The sequence below is a fragment of the Pezoporus occidentalis genome, unplaced genomic scaffold, assembly GCF_034315485.1.
Source record: "Pezoporus occidentalis ecotype Australia unplaced genomic scaffold, CSIRO_AGI_Poc_V1 ctg27, whole genome shotgun sequence".
Classification (NCBI taxonomy): domain Eukaryota; kingdom Metazoa; phylum Chordata; class Aves; order Psittaciformes; family Psittacidae; genus Pezoporus; species Pezoporus occidentalis.
Window position 1 is genome coordinate 12,616,582 of NW_026914611.1, and position 23,847 is coordinate 12,640,428.

At 37.2% G+C, this 23,847-nt stretch overlaps 1 protein-coding gene across 1 annotated transcript in view; it reads right to left on the bottom strand.

Moving 5' to 3' along the window:
- Positions 1-7,118: 7,118 nt before the first annotated feature.
- The window catches only part of NALF1 (NALCN channel auxiliary factor 1), a 484,017-nt gene continuing 467,288 nt past the window's right edge, over positions 7,119-23,847 (bottom strand). The window contains exons 2-3 of the mRNA XM_062624729.1: positions 22,164-22,335; positions 7,119-11,239 (exon numbers count right to left, since the gene is read on the bottom strand). Of these exons, the coding sequence (XP_062480713.1) occupies positions 10,953-11,239; positions 22,164-22,335 (459 nt within the window). The 3' untranslated portion in view covers positions 7,119-10,952. The remainder of the gene's footprint in view (positions 11,240-22,163; positions 22,336-23,847) is intronic.

Below are 23,847 nucleotides of genomic sequence, written 5' to 3' on the forward strand. Positions count from 1 at the left end.
TGGACATGACTTTGAGCAATGTGACCTAGTGAGGTCACTTCCAACCCAAACCATTCTATGATTTTATGAAATGCTCAGGGGATATTAAGCAAGAAGCCATAGTTAGGAAGAAGACATGGAAGAGGACTGGATAAGCTAAGTGAGTAGAAATGATGAACGCACGCTTGAAAAACTCTTTGCATGCTTGATCGGGTAAATGTATTTACTTTTGAAGAACAGAGTCCATCACTTTCAGTCTATAGACTAGTATACTCTTGTGAAGCTTTATTGAGAAAAGTGGAACAGCTCAACCTGAAACTAGAAGACGGAAAATATGTTATAAAGAAAAAAAAAGGGCTCTTGAAATAATGTTACATATAGATCAAAAGCTTGATGAGTTTTACTTTGGTTTACACATACTCCGTTTCCTTCTTCTCATTCCCATGGGAATAACAGCCAGCCAGAGAAAATATTTTGTTCTGTGTTCCAAATGGTTTTCTTAAAATAGGAACCACACTTAACTCTCACTTACTTTATGTCTGATGATGTTGCACACATAAAGTGAAACCTTGATGTTCTTGTAGTCAGCAAGAATTTGACCATAGGTTTGAAACAAAATTGAAGCCTTCTGTCTCCTCCTTGGAAGCCAGTGGACTAATGACAAACTGGCATTGCTGATCCACTGGGCTTAATCTACTGAATCAGTGAAATTACTCTCATTCACAATGTCTGAACCTATTCATGGCTGAGAAAATCTGGCTTTAGACTATTCTGATATGTGAAAGGAGTTTGTAGTAAATCTGTATGTTGAAATAGAAGTCATGGTGAACTTCATTGACCCGTTGCATGTGCCTACCTGTGTGAGTAAGTGGTTGGGTGAAAAAGGCTGGTGGCTGTGAAGGGGTGAGTAGAAATATCAGATAGGTTACAGGACTGTTAGGAAATGGTGAGACTTTTGGTTTATTTCCTCACCATATTTACAGCTCAGATGATTGTTACAAAAGAGTTTTTATTTTCGCCTGACCTTTGCCACAGTACCTTATGCCAGCTTCACTGTATTTTGTCTTATCTGATCAGGATGTTGAGCACTGATTTCCACAGATGTGTTACCATCATATACTGTCAACCAAAATAGTTCCTAAAACATTTGAAATCTGAATTGTAAATGTCTATCTACTTACCTCTTTGAACTGTTGTGTTTTTTTTTTTATCAGTCCCCTTTGAGAATAAAATGCTTGCATGACCAGACAGACAAATATCTAATCTCACTTATTAATTCAGATCCTTGTTATAAACTACTGAATATCCCATAGGTAATAAATAAATATGCATTTTTGTAGGTTCCACACCATTGAATTTTGATATACACATGATATAAAATTAAATGCTTTTCTTTTGTGGGTATTATTTTTCTTTTCTTTTGATTTTTATTCCCTTAATAAGAAATCTTAGATGAACATTTGTAAAGTGCTGATGCTGTTATATGGTACAGTCTGGAAAATCAGTTGACTATGAGGTAATTACCTTGATCTTTATATTTTTTTCAGAAGCATTCTTTTAAATAGGTAGCTGCAGTCTAGGTCAGAACACATTATTTTCTTTTTTGTTATTTGTTTTTCTCTTGAGGAAAAAAAAAAAAGTTTAAATTTTAAAAGAAATGTTTAATTAAAAAAAAATAATTGCCCCCCCCCCCCCCAAAGCTTTGGGTTTAATTTCATTCATAAATCCCTAGTACCAAAAAGTCAGACTCACTGTTTGCATCTTTAAATTTATTCTTAGTAGAGCATTATTTTTAGTATTTTTTTCACAATCTTCAACAGTTTCTCCTGTCATTTTGAAAACAAGTTTTTCTGTGAGTCATTGTAATAAATTATTTCATCAAAGTTCTCTGTAAAAAATTAAAGATAGTATTAGTTGCTTAGCTAAAGTTGCTATAATAATACAATATTTAATATATTATTACAATTTACAGTTGTGGTTTTTGTTTGTTTGTTTTTTTGTGTTTTTTTTTTTTCTGACAGGACCATGTAGCCCTCTTTTCAATGCTAAGAATCATAGGACATTCCATATAGTTAAAAAACACTGATGCCAGTTTAGCCCATTTCAAATAAAATCCAGTCCTTAACTCTGAAGAAAGAAGGAAAAGAAAAAGGAAACAAGATTAAACACAGTTAATTAAATTTGTTTCTAACATAAGCTTTCTGTTCATACAATTTGGAAAAACAGAAGACTAGTATAGTTTTAATTGCAAATCTGTTAACATAAGCATGTAATTTGTAGCTGCATAGTTCAATATGAGTCTCTAAGAGGCCAAAAATCTGGTTTTGAACGGAAGAAAGGAAAACAAACAAAAGAAACCAAGCAGCTTCAGAACTACATAAGTTGTCATTAGGGGTTGATAATAAAAAATGCAATTAACAGAACTCTTAACTCAATTTTCACTTGTAGGAGTGAAAATTTTGTCAGATGTTTTAAATATTTTTTCTTGTATTTATAATCCTGTGTAATTTTTTGCATATTCAAACCCTGAATGAAACTTGTTAGATTTCAGAAAAACAAAGGACTATCAAATCAAAGCTCAAAGCTTTGGTTCAACATGGCTTTTGCATAGAGCTGCAGCTAATTATTTGACCTACTACTTGGACAAACTTTTGGAACATTTCATTCAGATGTTCACATGCTTATTTATCTTAGCCTTGTGAGTTTATTCATGCTGAAAGGGACCTTGGGCTTTCCAAATCCTTCCTGAACTCAGTGGAAGGACTTGCGCTGCAACTGACAGGTGTTGATCCATGCCGTTAATCCTAGTACCACCAAAATGAAAAGCATGAGTCCCATTGAATTCAGTGGACCTGTGAACTAGTGATAGGTAGGAAACTGATAGGAGAATATCCCTCTGTGAATGAAAAAATAAATCCTTTTATTTTGTTTCCTTTTCTTTTTCTTTTTTGTTTCCTGCACGTGTAGCAAATATAAAATAGGAGAGCTTTACATCTTATCAAATGCATTTAATTTTTAAGAGGCTTAATAAGGCAAAAATATGTCCTGGGTCAGACTGGTGACTCACTCAGAGAAAGGGAAAGGTGGAAAGGTGGAAAGGTGGAAAGGTGGAGGGAAGGAAGGAATGGGAGAAAGAAAAAAAAATTCTCATTCATGTTTAGTGGCCTTCAAAACCAACAAAAGCTAGTGACTATTTTTCCCACTGGTCACAGGTCTGATATCTTCCAACTCAAGTTGCTGCTCTGCTTTCTTTTCAGAGTTTTCCTAGAAAGCTCATTAGTAGCTGATAAATAGTTAAGTACCACTACCACATAGGAACTTGGTCCTGTAAAGTGCTAGGTGCTCTTCCCCATCAAATACAATAATTAGAACTGAGCTCACTTGGTTGAAATCCTGTATTCCCTGTGCAAATTACAATAAATGCCATCAAAATTAGGTAATGCTACCAAATTATTGACTGCTTAGTATGTAATCTGTCAGCATTCCTCAGAGAAGGAAAAGAGCCTCTCTCTCCCACATGTGTGCAGTAACCAGACCTTGCATATTCTTACTAGGCCAATTAATAGTCCATTCGTGTCCACTGGAGCAACACCAGAAAAGAAATAAAGTTACTTCTTCTTTTCTTTCTCATTCAGTAAAGGGTAGCCTGATGATCAGGGAGAGGACAGATGTGCATTCACAGGAAACCTAGTCACTGCATTCTACCTGGTATGGGATTACCACTTCATCCTCCATCTATATTTCATGAAAAAAAGGCAATGTAGGAGTCTAAAACTAGCAAAAACTTAAAAAATATGAATCCCAGGTGGAGATAGGTGGATTCTATGCTCAGAGAACTATTCTGAGAGGGCAGAGCTAAAGACTGTCCTGTTCAGTGTAGACCACTGGTTTATGTAGCATCTGCCTCATTACGTTCTCTTTCTTGATCACCAACTGCTATTGTGTATTACACTTCATCCAGCTTAATTGAGAGGTCTGTATTTACCATTTGTAAGACACATCAGGGTTTGGCGCTGCAATGCTCAGTGCTGTCCTGACTAACGATACATTAAAACAAATCTTGCAGTGGTGTATGAAGACATTATTTTCCTCTGCTGCCTGCTTTTTTATCCCTCTGACAGATGCTACCTCCCTTCTTTAATCCTCCCACTGCTAGAGACTCGATGGAAAGGTATGTGTGTCTGCTTTATGGATGTCCTGGCTGGCAGTATAGTCTTCCCTCAGATGCCGCTTATTTTGCACTGCAGTGGACATCACATCCTCTTTTCTGCTTATCATACTCTGAGACAATACATTCTGGCAATATCATACAGGGGTGTGGATGGAAGGGTAATGTCTGAACTGCTGCAGGGAGAGTTTGACAGCGATTTGCTGTCAAACCTCTCACTCCTTCTGCTGAGATAGTCCTTCATGTACGTGATAAATGAAGATATATACAGCTGGTAAAATCTTCAGCCTTACTTGGAGGGCTGGTTAGAAAGCATTTTAATCCTGCCTTAGTTTGGAGAGTTCAGGGCATCTACTGCATTTAAAACACACTAGTGTTTGTTCTGACCTTCGCAGTGGGGCCTGACTGAGACTGAAGGCATAAGCAGGGCAAGCGCAGTCCCCTCTCAAGAGGAAATTGAGTCACTTTGTATATCCAAGAGACAAATGTAGCGTTAGGAGAATGAGAGACTAGAGATTGGACTGAAGTGCTGGAGCTTAGTCTGCACTTTGAACAGAGGCCCTTAGGACCCACGGCTGAGACCTCCTGTACTACTGATGCTGGAACTGCCGGAAGGGGGTCTGTGCTGGGAACTTACTGTGGGAATCAAGGATTTGAATGAAAAATTCAGAAGGATCATAACTAAGCTTATAGGAGACTGGATGGCGGAATGAATAACCAAATTACTCATTTCTCCCAAATTTGTTAATTTTCATATTACAAAATATATTTCTGGTGCTGAAATTCTACCTGGGAATCCACATTCCATAGTAAGAAATATAAATAAAATAATTTTGCCCTATTTATTTTATAGGTGTCATCCTTTGGTGTTTTTACTCTACAGTATGCTGTATTCATAATAACTGTGGACAACATATATATGTGTCACTTTTTTAAAAAAGAACTATTTCCATCTACATCTACTTTTTTTTTCTATTTTTTTTTTTTGCATCTCTGATATATTTTGAAGAAGTATAGCTTGTTTCTCAGATGGATTTTGGCCCAGATCTATTTTGTTTTTTGTTTTAGTTTCGCCACTCACAGTAGTTCCCTCTCTCTTATTCTCCCTTCAGGGACAGATCAAGTTTGTTAACATTTAAAAAATGCTGGAAAATACTGGAAAACTTACAGGTGTTCAGTAAACTGACTTGCTCAGAGTTGTGGCAAAACATGTTGACAAATTAAATCCCTCAACTGAGATGGTATGAGTTTCAGTCCCCTTTGCATCCAAAAATCTAGTTTTAATGAGGACTATACAGTGGGATTGAGTGCGCCCTCAGCAAGTTTGCTGATGACACCAAGCTGTATGGTTCGGTTGATACGCTGGAGGGAAGGAATGCCATCCAGAGGGACCTTGACACGCTTGTGAGGTGGGCTGATGCCAACCTCATGAAGTTTAACCATGCCAAGTGCAAGGTCCTACACCTGGGTTGGAGCAATCCCAGGCACAGCTACAGGTTGGGCAGGGAAGAGATTCAGAGCAGCCCTGTGGAGAAGGACTTGGGGGTGTTGGCTGATGAGAAAATGAACATGAGCCGGCAGTGTGTGCTTGCAGCCCAGAAAGCCAACCGTATCCTCGGCTGCATCAAAAGGAGTGTGACCAGCAGGTCAAAGGAGGTGATCCTGCCCCTCTACTCTGCTCTTGTGAGACCTCACTTGGAGTATTGTGTGCAGTTCTGGTGTCCTCAACATAAAAAGGACATGGAACTGTTGGAACAAGTCCAGAGGAGGGCCACGAGGATGATCAGGGCACTGGAGCACCTCCCGTATGAAGACAGGCTGAGGAAGTTGGGGCTGTTCAGCCTGGAGAAGAGAAGGCTGCGTGGAGACCTCATAGCAGCCTTCCAGTATCTGAAGGGGCCCTATAGGGATGCTGGGGAGGGACTCTTCATTAGAGACTGTAGTGACAGGACAAGGGGTAATGCGTTAAAACTTAAACAGGGGAAATTTAGGTTGGATATAAGAAGGAAATTCTTTCCTGTTAGGGTGGTGAGGAACTGGAATGGGTTGCCCAGGGAGGTTGTGAATGCTCCATCCCTGGCAGTGTTCAAGGCCAGGTTGGACGAGGCCTTCGGTGATATGATTTAGCGTAAGGTGTCCCTGCCCACGGTAAGGGGGTTGGAACTAGGTGAACTTAAGGTCCTTTCCAACCCTAACTATTCTATGATTCTATGATTCAGAACTGAACATATTATTTTCCCAGGCTTTTCTGAAATAATTTTTTTTTTTCCAGCCAGCTGCTGACAGACAGCAGAGCTTCTTTTTACCTCAGAAAGGCTATTGAATCTCATCTCTGCAACGACAAGGTTTCTGTTAATTTGTCCACTGTTTTCTTATCTAAAGTTTGAAACCACTCCTTCCCCGAACTAATATAATGGTAGACAATAACAATAAAACAGAACTGTTCACCGTTAATATGCCATTGCCAGTCTCTTGTTAAGACTCAGTTGGCTAGGGCTGAACCCAGTGATCCTCTGTTGATGCACTCTGCCCATGAGCAATTCCTGAGTAAAGACTATGGGACAACAAACTGATACCTATGTGCTACAGTGAATTTGTTGTGGGTGCATGCCTGTACCTGTATCAAGGCCCACTGAAGTCAGCATGCACCTGAGCCCAGCTCGAAGCCTGCCTGTGCAGGGCTCATCACAGGGTGATGGCACCAACAATACAGTGAAAGCTGAAATAAGGAAAAATCCTGAAATTTCCTAAGACAAATTTGTTTCTTTCCTTAAAGCTACCTCTATCCCGCAAGTGAGTTTTGCTTGTGCTTTGGATAGTCACTTGACAGGTTTCACTGTGTCAATTTGTGCGCATATACATAAGCTGTCTTCAGCTCTCACCATAAGCAGGTATCTTCTGTGCAGAGAGGCAACATTTACAAAAAGGATATCCATTATCATGGCAAATACAGAGAGAGCAGAAGACAATGTCCTTGTCCCTCACTTTTTAATAGAAGAGTGTAACTATATAAGCAGAGTGCCACATCGTGTACCAAATGAAACCTGACATCTCTGCTTTTGAAATACAGCTCTTATTCTTTCCTCTCTAATCACTTAGAATAACATTATTTTTAAACCTTGAGAAAGAATTTCTTGACAGTCTATGTTCGGTTTGTATCTATCATTCCACAGATTCTTTGGCAGCTGATGGCTTGGTTTCACCATTTATAGAACTATAACTTCATTCTAAAGTTTTGTTGGGTTTTGTCTTTAAATTATGACATGCAGAAGGACAGCCTTCACCTGCTATATTTTCAAAAAAAAAGATACTGTCTCTTTAATGAAAGAAAAGCATCAATATAATGTATTACCGAATGCAAACGCAATAAGGTATAACATATAGCTCTGGTTATGTTATATGACATTTGGCTTAGCAGTATTAACATATTGCACAAAATCTGGATTTTCCCTATTGCAGAAAATAAGACATGAAAGACATGGGAAATTTCTCTCTTCCATATGATCATAAAATAAATATTCTATTTTTCCTTTTTCTTCTCATCAGTCATTGGCAGAAATATTTTAGTATTACTCCTTTGTTAAGCCAGTTCTTTATCATGTATGTATTAGGCATAGAGTACAAGGAGAAATGGAACAAGATGGAAGTTGAAAGTGGCAAGATGCAAATTTATTCTGGAAAAAAAAGTAATATGTGCACAATATCAAGCATGCTTAGGTTTATGCCAGGAAAACTATTACGAATGAGGAATGGATGGAATGGAATTTTGCATCATACATGATTACATGTTGCTTAACTTCACAAATAGTCCTCTTCTACTCCTGATGTCCCAGTTGCCACCAAGAGCAACTGCATACCACACTGCTGGAGTGAAAATGGCAACAAACTCTCCAGCAGTAGTCACCTCTGCAACATGAGTCTCTGTTTCAAAAAATTAAAGAGATAGACCTCAAAAAGATGACAGAGAAAATTCACAGACCGTTGAACTGCAGGCACTAACTCCAAGGTGGGGAGAGGGAGAGGAGTTTATTACATCTTGTGTAATAATTAAAAGTCTGTAATTGTTTTCTGCTTCATTTTGCCTCAGTTTAATTGGCTACTCTTGCATGTGATGATGTTGTCACTGTTTTTCCTTATGTCTCTCATATTGTATGACATGCGACTGAATGTAGCCTAGCAGTGGAGGAGTCATATTTTTCACTGACACGACTCAAAAACATTTTACTAGAAAAATAAGGGATGAAGGATGAAAAAGAGCAGGAGAGAAGAAAGAAAATGTCTTAAGGGTAACTCTCTATAATTCACCATGAGGCAAAACAGAAATAATAACTCTTCTTCCTGTGCCATTTCAATCGGGATGAACCAGACTTGCTACTCTATTGGTACAGTGTAAAAATAGATGACAGTGAGTAACGGTGTGAACAAAAAGATGAGAAACATCACAAAAATGGATGTCGGATGGCCTTTGCACAGCAGAGGTAGATAAAAGTTATAACAAACTGTTTACTGACCATGTACACTTACTAGAATTAAGAGGTCAGTTGAACAAGAGCTCACCTAGTTAAGAGCTTTCCCAGTAGTGTGACTCATCAGCTGTTGTACACTACCAGAGCACTGCCCAGTTATTGCTCCATCACTTTTTAATAACATCTCTGTCCTTTCAAAAGTCTACATTCTACCATTAGTTAAGGCTTTTTCATTTGCATTTCTACATTTTCCCCAATTCTGCATCAATTTAATATAATTAATACATGTGCCTCTAACAGAAAATAAAATAAAAAGCACCATGTTTTATTGAACAAAATATAGCATGTGCAAGGAAGGGAAGGGAGGAATTATAGAAACAAACCAGTGCTGAAGAATTTTGCATTAGCTGGTGCTTTTTGTTGCCATGTTTGCACAGGTCATTTTAGGCTCCTCAGTCCAGGCTGTAGTAAAACACTATCAAAACAAATACTTTTGCAAAATATTTGAGCTTTTTGCAGCTTAACATGTGCATCTTGAACCGCTTAAGCAGCATGGTCATCTTTTTTTTTTTTCTCCAGAATTTAACAGACCATAAAGTGTATACAAAAAAGCATTATGCACCAGTGATTAATTGTTCTTACAACATTAGTATTTATCAAGGGGTATTTCATATCTAGAAAGTAGGTAACTATATTTTATTTCCTAAGAGAACATTTTCTATAGTTTTCCTTCATCTCCCAGCTACACAGCGAACATCTCTAAAGTGCACTTCCCAAGTGTAGTTAGAGAATAGGAAGGAATGTAAAGTTTTTAAAAACAGCCCTTATTAACTTTTCCTTCCATTGATTCTACTGTAAACTCTAAAAAGCCTTTTTAAAAAGCAAATTCTCATACACTCAGCAGGTGAAATGTTCCCACAAAAGTAAACAAATTAAAAATCACCCCAAACAATGAAAAATCAGCAATCATATTACAATCTTTTGTCTTGACTACTCATATCCTGGAATATCCTTACTAGTTTTATTGCACATTTATGAAAATGGTTGTCAATATATTTAAAAAAAAAAGTTTCTTTATCTGTGCTAACACATTCTTGTGCACCCTTAATAGCTAGATTAACTTTCCACAACACGTAGATACTAGAAAAACAATGAACTCAAAACCGAAAAGATTCTTTGTATTGTAGATGCTCAAAGGCTTCTAGTGTAATTTTTTGAGACAAAAAGACTTGGATTTTGGAAGCTTTTTACTCCCATTCTTCATGAAAGCTGCTGGTTATATGACAGCAGGAGAACTCAAAACGTAATTCACAATGAATGCCAATCCTTCACCTCCAATATGAAGGCTTCCCAACTACTCAACTTGCTGAGCATAACTGGTTTTACATAGCATATCTAAAAAAGGCTGCTCCTGTTCAACTGACCAGTGAGAAAGGACTGGACTTCTTCAAAACGGGTATTGGAGCAACAGTTTGTTATATATTTCTTTACATTTTTTAACTGTCCAATCCCACCTTGTAAGGAGAGCACTTGTTTGTTCAGCTAAAAGGAACCTCCTTCATGCTCGTTTTGGGTTTGCTCAGTCAACTGGTTTGTGCAAGTGGCAGAGGCACACTGGAATTGTGTACCCATTCATTGTGATTACACAGACAGAAGCAAATGTATGTTGTCTGTGACTGGAGAAGGGAAAGGGAAAGGAGATGAATGGCTCCCATGGGTAAGAGGACAGTTAGGTTGTTTTGGTTTTTTTTGTGGTTGGTTTTTTTTTTCGTTTTTTTTCTTCTTTTTTATTTTTTGTTAAATTTTGTTGTTCTTTTTGTGTTTTTTTTTTCTTGTTTGCAGGTTTTTTTGGTTTTTTTTTGTTTTTTGTTTTTTTTTTTTGTTTGGGTTTTTTTTTGTTTTTTTGCTATGTCATGGAATCATAGCAGTCATTCCTCTAATAGAAACTGACAGGACATAAAAGACAGAACTATCAGATGAACAGACACAATGACTAGAAATATATTGACGGAGAAAAGACTTAATTTAGCTTTGAGAAACTGTCCCAAAAAATAAAATCCTGTATTAACAAGTGCAAAAAACAAACAAAAAAAGAAACTCCAAACATTAAAACACAGTGTATAAAATGGTGTGAGAAATTTAAGTCACAAAACAGCCTTTTAGTCAATAAAAAGCTGTGTTCATGTGTCCTTGTTATTTGGGTAGTGGCCCATTCTTTTCATTTTACCCAAAAGGTCAATCAAGAAGAGATCTGAGGGTAAAGTACTCAGTCCTTGCTATTTTTGACTGAAGCCATTTGGGCCTGTTGTGTTTCTATCATATAAGTTGAATCCTTTCTTTTATTCTTCATTGGTTGAATTATCTTCTAAAGTTGTTATGCCCAGTCCTGTTGAGTTCTGTGCTGCTGAGACTGTAAGTACTGTATGTAAGAGCATTAATACAAGAACACACAGTTTAAGTCTGCTGTTACACAGTCTCGATGCTGATGAAACTGTGAGTGATGTCCTGTGACAAATTGTTGAGCCACTTGTTTTTATAGTCCCTTTGGATTGATGATCTGATAATAGTCCCCATCTGACATCACAGCATTCTGGTTCTGCATTGGTTGGATAGTTTTCATAGAGCCCTGCAGGGTAAATACAAGAAAAAACAACCATCAGGCATCAAAAGACGGGCAGAAGCTGGTAGCACAAAGGAACAGCCAATAGGTTAGTCTAAGCTAAGAAATCCACATCTTTGAGAGAGCCTGAGGCCCTCAGAACACTGGCCATTTTGTATAATTAAAGTTGTTGAAGGGATATGCATTATCTAACAGGAAGCAGCATCATAAAATCATTTAACAGAAGTATGACATTGAGCATGGTTGTGTAAAGAAATGGCATTAAAAAGTAATTACTGATGTTTGAATTATAAAGATATTTGAATTCTTCCTTTTTGGGAAGTAACTGATCAAACCAGACATTTCCATAAAACTTGAAAGGACCTTGAAATTATTGCTCAGTCTGTGAGCACATACTAGCAATATTACTGCCCACACAAACATACACATTAAATAACAAATAATTGATACGCCTACAATATTGACAATATTGATTGTCAAACTAATACAGGTCAAACAGCTGTACAGGAACAGCTTCAAACAGAATTGTGCAGAGTGTACTTCTTTACCCTACCTCATCTGAGGTGCTTCATCTGAAGTGCTCTTTTCAGCATATCCCAGAGACGAGAACAATCTTTCCCTGCCATGCATCAATCAGATTGCTTGATATGTCTGACTATACATCCAGGGCCTTTCTGCCTTTGGAACTTTATTGAGTTTCTCAGACTGATCTGATTATGAATTTTTGAACAGTTAGGAATTCCATCATTTCCAAAAGATGCAACTGTCTTTTTGGAAATTGTCAGTGCTGTCTGCATTGCTATATAGGACAGTAACATAACCAGAGTATTCAATTTGTTTCTTACATATATTTTTTTTCTACAAGAACTTAATTAGTCTGTTTAATTAATAGTCACATTCAAGAATCATAGAATCATAGAACAGTTAGAGTTGGAAAGGACAAATACTTTTTCTCAATTAATCATAGAATAAATTTTGCAGTAAATAATTACTCTGTGGTAGTGCTAGGTTTCACTAGACAAGAGTCCTATATATACTGAAATATTAGGATAAAGATTTTGAAAGCAGTTACATAATTGTTATAATTTATAAATTAACTTTACTTCTTGGAACAAGAATTACATTTTGTGTAAAGTATCACAGCAACGATAACACTTTCAAAAAGCAATGTCTGTAAGTTTAGCCATAGCATCCTTAGGTCCAAGCATCAGACTGCTTGTATTTTGTGAATAACCTGTAAAAAAAAAGCAGCACACCTTTAAATAAGACAAAACTGAACTCTTTTTTTCCTATTTCTATATTATTGATCTGCAACTAAAAAAGAAAAGTGCATTGGGTATGCTGAGCATGTTAAAATGGAGATTAAACCTAAACTGGCACTCTTTTACATACCTGATACAATAGTCTACCATGTTATGTGTTATCCAAGTAAAGCTACATTTACTTTTTAATTCAACCAAGTTTTTAAAGATACAAGAATGACAACAGCTTGTCTGATTTTCTGTAAAGTTAGGGTTTACTTTGTAGGAAATAAGCCTATTTTTTTGCACCTATGCAGTCAGACACTTAAGGCAGAGCATCAGCACTTGAAAATTATTTATTCTCTATCAGATCATCAATGAATGTACTTCACATTTTTTAAGAGATTGTTTTGCATTTTGGAACTTGTGGATAGTTGTTTATTACGAGTATAATAAAGCAGTCTTACTCCTAACTTCATATTTTCTGTGACACATCTTTTGGTGTTTGCTTGCAGAAGTGTGTTTTTAAACATGGTAAAATACAGGAAGTGCCTCCTAAAGCAGGTAATTATATGATCGGTTCTGTGACTGCAGTAGCTCAAACTGTTAGTGGTAATTAAAGAGACACAGAGAATGGTTAATGCTTTGATCCCACTGAGGTTTGTTTACTATTCAGACTATATTTCCAGTCTTTCTTGTTATAGGAAAACTCAGACTTCCCTTGAAATCAAAGCCTATATGTAAAAGCTGGCTATCAAAAGGTATTTAAATAGTTCATATGCACTTACTGAATTATAAATAAATTGAAGACAACTCACGTTTAAAGCTGCATTGAACTTGTTCCTTGATGCAAAATTACATTTCCTCTTTATTTCAATTCAGCAATTGAATTTAGGTTTTGAAATTGTAGTTACATATTTAATAATAAATTAACTACAGAACCACTATTCACATGACAGTTGCAGAACATTTATATAAATTCAGTCAGAGCTTTTGCACTGAGATAATAAAACTTCATGATTGTGCTTCATCACATAGTTGTTTGAAGACATAATTATCAGTTTTGGCCCCTTGGATCTAATCAGTTTACTCAGTCAAAGAGTTACAAACCTGTGACTTACCAGAAACCCTGGAAGGCTGGCTACATCAGCCTTGGAAAAACAAGGAGAAAAACCCCTAGTTTGTTCTTTTATAAAAACAATTTATATGGATACAGAGTTTGGGGTAAGAAATCAAAAGGGTATCATCTTTACCCATCAAACCACCAAGGCTTCTTTCTTCCTCTTCTGTCTTTATCGTTCAGTTTGTAGACATCATTACTCTGTACTACTTGGATGTTCAGAAATTGTATTTTTGAGACTGACTTACCAACTGTTACTGGCTCAAAACCTAATTTGCTTTTCCCTTTTCACTTAAAACTCTCTGCTCTGGATCTCCATTTCCCAACTTTTTTCAGCACTCGCTCGTATTTCACCAGCAAAAATCTTGGTCCAGGTGGATGTTGATCTTTATCAAAGATTAGAATTTGCTAGGATACTTTTTGGTATCAAACCATTCTCCAGGCCGATATGCTGTCACTCATGGAGGTCATGAGGATCTCTTTGCTTTTTAACCAGATAGTTTTTTCGCATGTAGATAACATTTTGATGATCAACACAGCAGTTATATCTGTAGGGAATGTGTGCCACTAATGCTGATGAAAGAATTAGGGCTACTCATTTGACTGAGATTATGTTAATGGAGACTTGACTGTGGCTAAGCCCCATGTATTCTGCTCAGCTGACTCATACTGGAAGAAAAAGGAGTGACAGCACCAGCTTCATGTTCACTTTCTGCAGAAACAGCTTTGGGGGAAAATCAGCAAACTGCAAATAACCTTTATACAAGAATTAAAAACAAAAGACTGTCTATGCATGCATTGTCTGCTGATCAGCTAGATCACCAGCTAACTCAGGGAATGCTGTGGTTTCTGCCTGAGCACTTTAATTTCGTTTGCCCAGGAAGCAGCATGCAAAACAGGTGGTTGCATTTCCACATCTCACCCCAACACTATCAGGATGTGTCATGCTCATAGTTGGATCTGTATCTGTAGCAGTTGGTCTATCTTGGCCTGCTTCTTGATTTCTTTGCTACAGAAAGAGCTATGGAGCCATAGTACTCTGCATCAAAGGAAACTGGTCTGAAAACTGGTCTGATCGATATATTTGTTGTCATTGATGGGTAAGTATTTTGGAAAGCCACAGAAATAAAACAGACCTTATGGTATGTTATGGTTCTTCCCCATTTTCTTTCTGTAGAACTCTAAACTGCGGTCCTTTTTAGCACAGATTTCTGATTATTTTGAGAGGCATACCAAGCTTCTTGTGCTTAAAGAAAATACCATGAACTAGAAGAAACCAGATAAGCAGATGTGGTATACCAGAAGTTTTGAATACTTCATTTTATTGTGAAAGCCAAAATAAATAATGTCTGCCAAGACTGATCCATCCAGCAGTTACATCATTGTATCAGTGAATGCAAATACTCTGCATGACATTTCTCCTTCTGAAGAATTATTTCAGAGATTTCAATATTAACATTTTCCAACTACAGAAGGCAAAAGAACACATTAGATATTATACGACTAGATTTCACTGCTTGCTTACATCTGATCTGGAAGCCAGCACTCTTCAGTCTTATCCAGATGGTCTTCTCAACTTCTCTGTGACACATTATGATGCTTCTGTTTAAGCATGTATTTTATACCCTTCATATTATAAAAAGTAATAAAATGAAATACAGAAGAAGGTTTAAAGATAAATTATTCTTTAGTTAAGCAGATTTTTCTTAAACTGGTGAATACGGCTGTTCAGCTCTTTTGAAAAGGCTAATTTACTCAGACTCGACGCCAGTTGTTGAAAGAGATCTGGGTTGATGTAGGTTGGTTGGTTGTTTATTTTTTTTTAACACTGTATGTTGGTTATTTCAGACAGTTGCCCCTGGAACATCTTCCTGTCTGTACGTGTCCACATTTAAGAAAAATACATTGTGTTTCCTCACCATGAATGGATTTTTTTTCCCCCTGAAATACGTAGAGGAGCAAATTCCTCCTGCAGTTGTAAATCAATATTATAACTACAAAACTGACTGAGCTGCTGCAAGTCAGAAAAATAAATGAGTAGCTGACTCTCAAGGTTATATAATGAACCTTTTTAGATCTGCTGAGATACAGGATGAGGGTAAGATAACTTGATGCTTGCAAGCTTTTGGCTTTCCCTACCCACACCCCCTTCCTCTTTTGCTTCTATTATGTACAATTTTTTATCAAAAAGATTTATTACTATGATATGATAGGAGTCATACATATATAAGTACTGTGTTATCATAGAAAGTTCAGGGATATGAATAGGTTAATTGTCTGTATTGTTTTTATAGGAGAAGAACATTTGCAGCTAATAAACTTACTTATTCATGGGAAAGCCCCAACATTCAAGACTAGAAAAGCACTAAACTCAAAAAGATGAGCTATTAGATTGACAGATTCTGCTTGTAAAACCATGTCAAATTTTCCTTGCAGACAGATCCACAGTAACTATTTAAACCATGCTTGTCAAACATAAATGGGATTTGTCCTGCTAGCTGTGTTAGCTTAGTATTTTGATATTTTAGGACCTACTAAGAGGTGTAGGCAGGAGGCAAATGACACATAATTATGAGTTATTTTTAGAGTAAGAATTTGGATCAAGTATATACTTTTTTGTCTGAGTTTGCCAAGAACAACATAAAGTGAATAGCACTCAGAGATTTTCTCTTCTTGAATTGTTCTGCAAATAAAAGATAGATTGTGAAGCATTCCATATATCACATTTTCTTGAGGAAACTGCTTTTCAAATTGCACTAGAATCAGGGCATCTGTTTTGAAAGAGACACTCTATAGCTAAACCTACTAGTGAAACCCAGACACACATCTGCCTCTTGAGAGGAAGCTGCAGTTTAAAGAATTGTTCCCAATACCTTTGTTGAGCTTTGTTAAACAACAAACTCCTCGTATAGGTTGTTGAGAATTCTCTGTAATAATTCTCACTACGCCCTTAGAAAAATTAGTGTTTGCTAGAAGCATGACTGACAGTTTTATTTCTGGTGAATATTCTTTACTCTGAAGGAGGAGGAGTTTCTGAGGAAGTGTTACTTTGCATGGACCACATAAGCATATGTTACTGATATTTGCCAAAAACTGATGCATGGGAGAATATTTACATTATGCATTCCAAGCCACAGGGTATATTAATCAGAACACATGAAATTAGGACCCTAAATTAGTATGAACTGAAGGGAAACATGAGTGAGTCAAAGCACCTGAATCACCTGCCTGCTCAGCTCCTCTGTCATTTTGCTTTCTCCTTCCACAATGAAAAGTATCAGAAGCCTGTTCAGCACAAGAGAGGAGACAAATTTGATTTTCCTCCTGGTGGCAGAAGACTCATTCTGATGACACTGCTTTTAGGAAGTACCAGAGTGCTGTGCTGGTTTTGGAACAAGCTAATGCAACACATCTCTGCCTTGTTGCTGCTCACCACATTTCCTTTGTTTCCTTCACAGAGGAACTTAGGTGCTCTATTAAATTCCATGACAAAAAGAGTAAAGAGTGTGAGCAAGTGGCTGGAATTTCCTGCCTGATACTTGCTGCTGGGTGATGGCCCTGTTGTGCCAGAAGGCACAAGAGGCCATAAATCTTGGTCAATACAAAGAAGGACCTTAGCAACACAGCAAGCTCTAGTTCAGCATTCCGAAGTAGTCCAGACTTGGCACATGGACAGCAGTTTTGGGATTATTCTCCCAGAAACCAGAATAGGCTATGTCCGTATTAACAAGTAGTCTGGGGCAAGAGAAGATATGTAGGATGAAACAGCTGGTGCTGAGTATCTTGTGTCAACTCTAAAGGCATTTTAAGGGTTTTTAACTCACTCTAGCTCTAGTCTAATTCTGTAAGTCAAAATGTGCATTAGCATTTGGGACATGCTAGGTATGTTCCAGTAGCACGTCTCCTGGTTGTTTAATCCAAAGGAACCCAGTTCAAATCCTCCAAGACCTCTCCCCAGTGCAAGTTAAACAACAAGAAGTATGAACAAGAGATTTGCTTTAAAAGTACACTCCTGAACTAGATCACTAATGTGGATGCAATTGCAGTATTGGTGTTGATGTCATATCCTGGAAGGGCCATGTGCGGGGAGAGGTCATCTCTTTGTGTATTCTGCTGCTCATTTGGTGGAAACTGAGCTCTCATGTTTTTTAGGTTAAGCAAACTGCAGGCCTAAATGGATTGGTTGTGAAGAAAACGTTCATGCCTCCTGTTACCGGTCTCTGTTTCCACTGGGAGATGGCAGCAAGCCAAACAGAAACAGTTCATGGGCTGGACCAGTCGCCAAGCCAGCTGCTGGACCACATTACTTTGGAAGGCAAGCGAAAAGCAGGAGTTGTGAATTATTACCAGTCTCTTTCCAGTGCTTTGTACAAAGAGTCATACATCTTTCATCTCTCTTTTCACACTCAATGTGAACAAAATCTTCCACTTGTTCTATTCACACTGGGAGAAAAGAGGAAAAGATGACTACATCTACGAAAGAAAACAATCTATCTGCTATGATGCTATTTTCATAGGAATCACAATTAAAAGCTTTGACCTAGAACTTTGCGTGGGACTCATTCATTGCAATCTGACATGTGGGTATGTATGTCTGAACACTATTATTATCTCTCTTAAATAAGATTCTGCTTTGTATGGGCAATTCTAGACATCTGAGCTGCAGAAAGAAACATTAGATGAAACTTAACTCATACGGATATAAACTCCAAAGGTCTAAACTGAAAGCAACCATTCAATTTTAATGAGTATGAAAAACAGTATGTTCCAGAACACTGTCTGATGGAAAGACCAACATTTTTCTTCTATTCCTAGAAGAAAGTGGGGAGAGTGGAACACAAATTCTTTCTAGCTAACCGCATGTTTCTGTAATCAGAACCAAACTGTGACTCTGATTGTTTTGATTAATCTCCCAAGTACTTTCTTTTGTGATGCAGTTGACCCACATCCTGACATGCATTTCTACACAAGATAAGTTCCAGTGATCCACAACTAGTGTTGCATTCCCTCTCCTTTTCCCACTATCTACTTTTGTTGCAGGTAATCAAGTAAGATATTCTCAGGCTAGAATGTCTTCTTATATCAGTCCTCAAGAATTTCCAAGAAGTCTTTATTAATCCATGGTATAAACTACTTTTTTTAATGTTGCCAAAGAAAACAACTGAAAAATTTCTTGGCTAAAATTAGACAGTCCCATGCTGTGTTTTCATCATGTGAGCCTTCTTAGAATGGTCCTTGTTATTATTTCTTTTTGTTCTTATTCCTTTTCACAACCTCCAGTACTTTTTTGTTTTGCTTTGTTTTTACAGCATCCAACCTTGAGAAAATTCTGTTCTGAAAGCAAAAAACCCAAGTCTGTGGGTTCTCTGCCTGCCTACTGCTGTGGTGGAAGAGGGCTAGCAAGGGGAGGCAGTGGCTTGGTACTGCAGCTCCTAGTGCCACCAGTGACATGGAGCCACACCAGTCTCTTACTCAGCTGCAACTGAAAAATGACATGTAACGTTCACACATCCTGCACTCTGTGCTGTAGTCAACATCAAATAAAACCAGTTATCACCAGTACCCTTTTTCCTATTACTTGCCTTCCACAGTATATTGAAATGTTTTATAGAAGTCGATCTTCCGTCTTTCCATTAGCCTCAGTCTCTACCGGACCTTAGAGGAAATATTCTGTTACCATGGAGAAGAGGAAGGAAAGCCCTTATTATAAAATTGGTGCTTCTGAAACATTATTAAAGAAAATCAGAATCCACAAATTCTTGATGTTTCTCAGATAAGTCATCCTGTTTAGGGGGGTTCCTTTATTTTCTCCAGAAACTATTTTCTAATTAATAGTTTTTCTTAGCTAGCTAGATAGTCTTTCATTAGTTTCATTGAGGAAAAGAATATCGCACCAATATAACCCCATTCAGTTCCTGCTGGGCTTCTCTGAAAATGTAAGTGAAAATTTCAAAAAATGACCAGTAGCTTTTCTCTCCATGGGATACCATCAGAGTCAGGAGCAGCAGGGATATTCAAGAGTAATTTCAATGAGTGACAGGCTGTGGCAAAATGCTGTTCATGAGGAATACCTGAACATAAAGTTTGCTCCTGCTTTGTTTCCTGTAGCAGAGCTCAATGGTGACCAGCTTCACAGTGAAGTTAGATCAATTAGAGACAGCAGACAACCAGCTGTAAGACTTAAATATCAAATAGATATATCTTTGATCTGACTCTTCTGGGTTTTGCCAATGAATTTCACAAATGACAGGAAGAGCAGAAATCCCAGAACATGTCTGCCAAACACGAGCTCACAGAGAGAGCAGCAGAAGAGGTTCCTCAAGACAAGGGTGACCTGCTTTCAGTTGCTTTTCTGCAAAAGGAATTCAAGTTAACTGTCAAGCCACAAGCCATGTTGAGGTAGAGTATTTTTTCTGCTGTTGAACTCACTGTACTGTTTTCACTAAGCTGCAGAGAAATTTAATTCTTTAGTCCCACAGCAGCTATTAGTCTAATACCCTGTTTAGCAGAAGGAAGTCCCCTTATACAGAGCTGCAGAGGTTGACCATGGGCCTTTATTCTGGACAAAGTTTGAATTGCAGCCTTGTACTTCTCAGCATCATCTCTTGCCCACAACTGCCTAGCGTCAGAATGCTGACTCCTATGGGTCCATGAATACAAGCTCTGCTCTCTTGATGCTGAGGGTCTTGACTTGAGAGAACAAAAAGTTCAATCAAATATTAGTGGACTGCTTAGATGAGATTGAGGTTTCCCTGATTTTAAGTGTCTGCAATAAGACTTTGGTGACTAATAGCAGCTACAGCAAACAAGAGAGCAGCCAGCACTGTTAGCAGAGCATAGAGAGCTAGTCAGCTCGCCAGGTGCAGATGCCTACTTAGACTGAATTAAACAGCTCTACCGACTACATCAGATCTTCAGTGACCCTACTGAGAACTTAATCACAGTTTATGCTACTAATACCTGGAGTAAAATGAGTTTAACCCTTTGCAAAATCTGCTTTTCATCCCAAACTGAGATATTAACTAAGTAATCCTTGCAAGGTCATCTATTTTATGTGTCTTAGGAATGAATTTGGACTTGGAGATAAAATAGAAAAAATGAAGATGTGGATATGTATTTCCTAAGAGATTTTCTGAAATAATTAAAAATATGATTTTGTTTATTGTTTGTTTATTCTTTGCCACTGTGTATGTATATGAATACACACATGTACATACATGCATGGACACGCATATATATTGTATACATGTTGTAAATAAAAATGTCCTAATCTTCTCACTTCTGCTTTTACTGTCCTATTTTAAACTGGAAAATATCACTCATTTGCTTATGATGTAGGCACATTGGAAGGCATATTTATGAAATGCACTGAAGTGTTAAGTACATTACGTTATTGATGACTACCAAATTGTAACTCAGGATACAATTCATTATATTGTCTTTTGCACATGGATGAATATTGCTCAGTTGTGTGCAATAGACTACCAGAACCTCCCTAAATCCAAACACAGTTATAAGGTGAAGTGAGTTACCACAAACATTTATGGGGTTATATATTTTACTCTGCTTTTAAGTAGCTTACCATGGGCAACTGATTTTGTATCAAGGTTTACAGTGCAGCCCTAATTTAATGTTGAAGATGTCTAATTTCAGATATTTGGATCAGGATGTCAAAAGATCTAAGTGTTGAAGTGCCTTTTTACTGATTCAGTGGGAATAAGTTGCCTGAATATCATCAAGATTCTCAGGAAATACTCTAGACACTGGAAAGCTGCAGATAGCATAGATATAAGCTGAAGTTTTGTGAGGATGTCTCTCAGCCAGTCCTGAAAAAAGTGTGTGAGGCACCTGAGATGTACTAAAGCTACTTCTTGCCTACTATGTCCTCCCTGGTTGGATCATTCTGAGATAGTGTTTGAGCAGAATGGAATGTTAAATGAACCAAACCATTTTATAAATGCGTAGACCTATATTAGCAATACCTTTAAAAATTACTCACAGAATATAAAAAGACTCAAGAAGAGACCAAAAGATCAGCTTTTTACAGGTGAAGAACTAATTCTTAAAATTCTTTGCTAGTGACAGACCTTTTCTTTAGACATTTACTTTCAAAGTGCTGCATAGTTTTGATTGCTACACCTCAGAATCTTTGTTTATTTAACTTAAGAAGGCAGGTGAACAAAGATGAATATACTAAAAACTGGACTTGCCTTTTTCCTTTTTTCTGAGTATTGCATGACACAGAGCTACTCTTCTCTGAGCACTGCATGATACGGAGCAATAAAACTCTTCCACCAAATTATTAAGCATAAAAAACCCCACACCAGAGCCAATTTATTCTAGTAATTTTGTTTTGTAAAGTTAATGACTATGGCAAGCTGTAGCATAAATGTGCATTACTAAATCTGGACTCAAATCCTACCACCTCTGATAGGTGAGGTGTGCTCACCTGTATTTGTGACAGGGAATACCTTCAGGTTCTCATAGTTCTAATGGAAGAAACATTATCCACACTCTCCTATACATATAGACTTATGAAAACAAGTGAAATTAGCTTTCTATACTATACCTGTACAGATGAAACTTGATAGTCCTCCATAGATGACATCATCATTGTCTGGTAATATAAAGGGACACCTCGTCTGAACCTCCAAACAGTATTGCTTGCAAGGAATTCTGTTGCTGCAGTGAAACTGTGTGACTTCAAAATACTGGGAACAGAGCCAGGCTTTGTAGACAGTCTGGAAAAAGAGAAGAACCAGAGGTATAGATGGATGACAATAGCACTGCCATTATTAGAACATACGGTACTGTACACCTACATTAATGCTGCTTCTAAGTAAATTTTGAGAGAATATCACCTGAGTAAAACATACTCTAAACTTTTGACTATCTTCCCACTTCAAAAATTAAAATTTCATCCAAGTCATTCAAAAGTAGTAGTCAAGACTAAGTTTATGCTGTTATTTTATCTTTGTTTGTAAACAAGTATGTCTCTTAGATGCACTTTTTTACTAGACACATGCACACATGCCACAACCCCCTCTTCCTGTATCATATAAAAACTGAGATCCTAACCTCATTTGAAGCAGGTCTGAGAAAAAATTCTGAAAGTGCAAGTAAGAGCTTAAAACTGGGCTCAGGCCAGCTCTGCTCTTTATATCATCTAGAGCTAAGCTATCAGGTTGCAATAGATGGTGCTGCTTCCCTTCAAATAAAACCTTATCAGTCCTCAGCACAAACACGTTTCCTGATCACCGACAGTGCAGACTAGGGAAAAAAACTGCAACAGTGAGGACTGCTCTCTACATTAGGAAACCAAAAGGTACACATTAAAGATGCTGTCATCTGATCCTGTGTAGCCATGGCTGCAGGATCTATGATTATTACAATGATTACCATCATTTAAACAGAAAAGCAAAATAAACACGTAAATTTATGTTTCTTTTGCTTAGTTTTCTTCTGATCAGTGGTCTCTGTCATAAGGATTAAACTAGTATTTCGGACACAGAAAAGTTTCACATCTGATCATACAAAAATAGATTTCACACTAGGCTATGAAGGTGATGAAAAATCTTTGAGGCTGACTACAGAGAGAGTTTTGTTTGCTTCCCATTTTTTTTCCACTTATCTGTTTTGAAGTACATTAGTTACCAGCTAGATACTTGCTATCTAGGTTGCTATACAAGAAAAATTTCCTTTTTGTATTCGTTCAGAATATCTGAAAATCTTAGTATCTACCTTTCCTTTATCCCAGGCTGAAAAGCAATGCAGTCAACTGATTATTTGCCTTCTTCCTAGACCTGTTTTCAATAAAAAAGGGAAGAGATTTCATTTTTTTAAGCACTGAAACTCCAAAACCTGACACCTGGAAAGAGCAATCTAGCTGAGAGTTTGGTTTCATTTCAGCAGGTTTCATCTCATCAGTTATAATTTTATTCATGTAAATAGCAGCTTAAATTGTATAATTAATTTAAATGTATTAGTCCCAGAATCACAAAACTTTTATCTTCCCTTGCTTGCAATGGTGATAGTTATGGTTAAGGTTGCCAGGTGATGAAGTGAAGCCTTTATCACTAATCTATGTTTTGTGAGTATCTCTTTATAATAGCTTTTGTGCATTCTGTAGAACATGATTTTTTTTTATTACCGATTCAATTTTAGTTGCTTACAAAGCTTTCTTTCCACAATAAATGATTAATGAGAAGGAAGACTAGGCAATGTGTGTACTTTTTACTTTTGAATAAACTTCT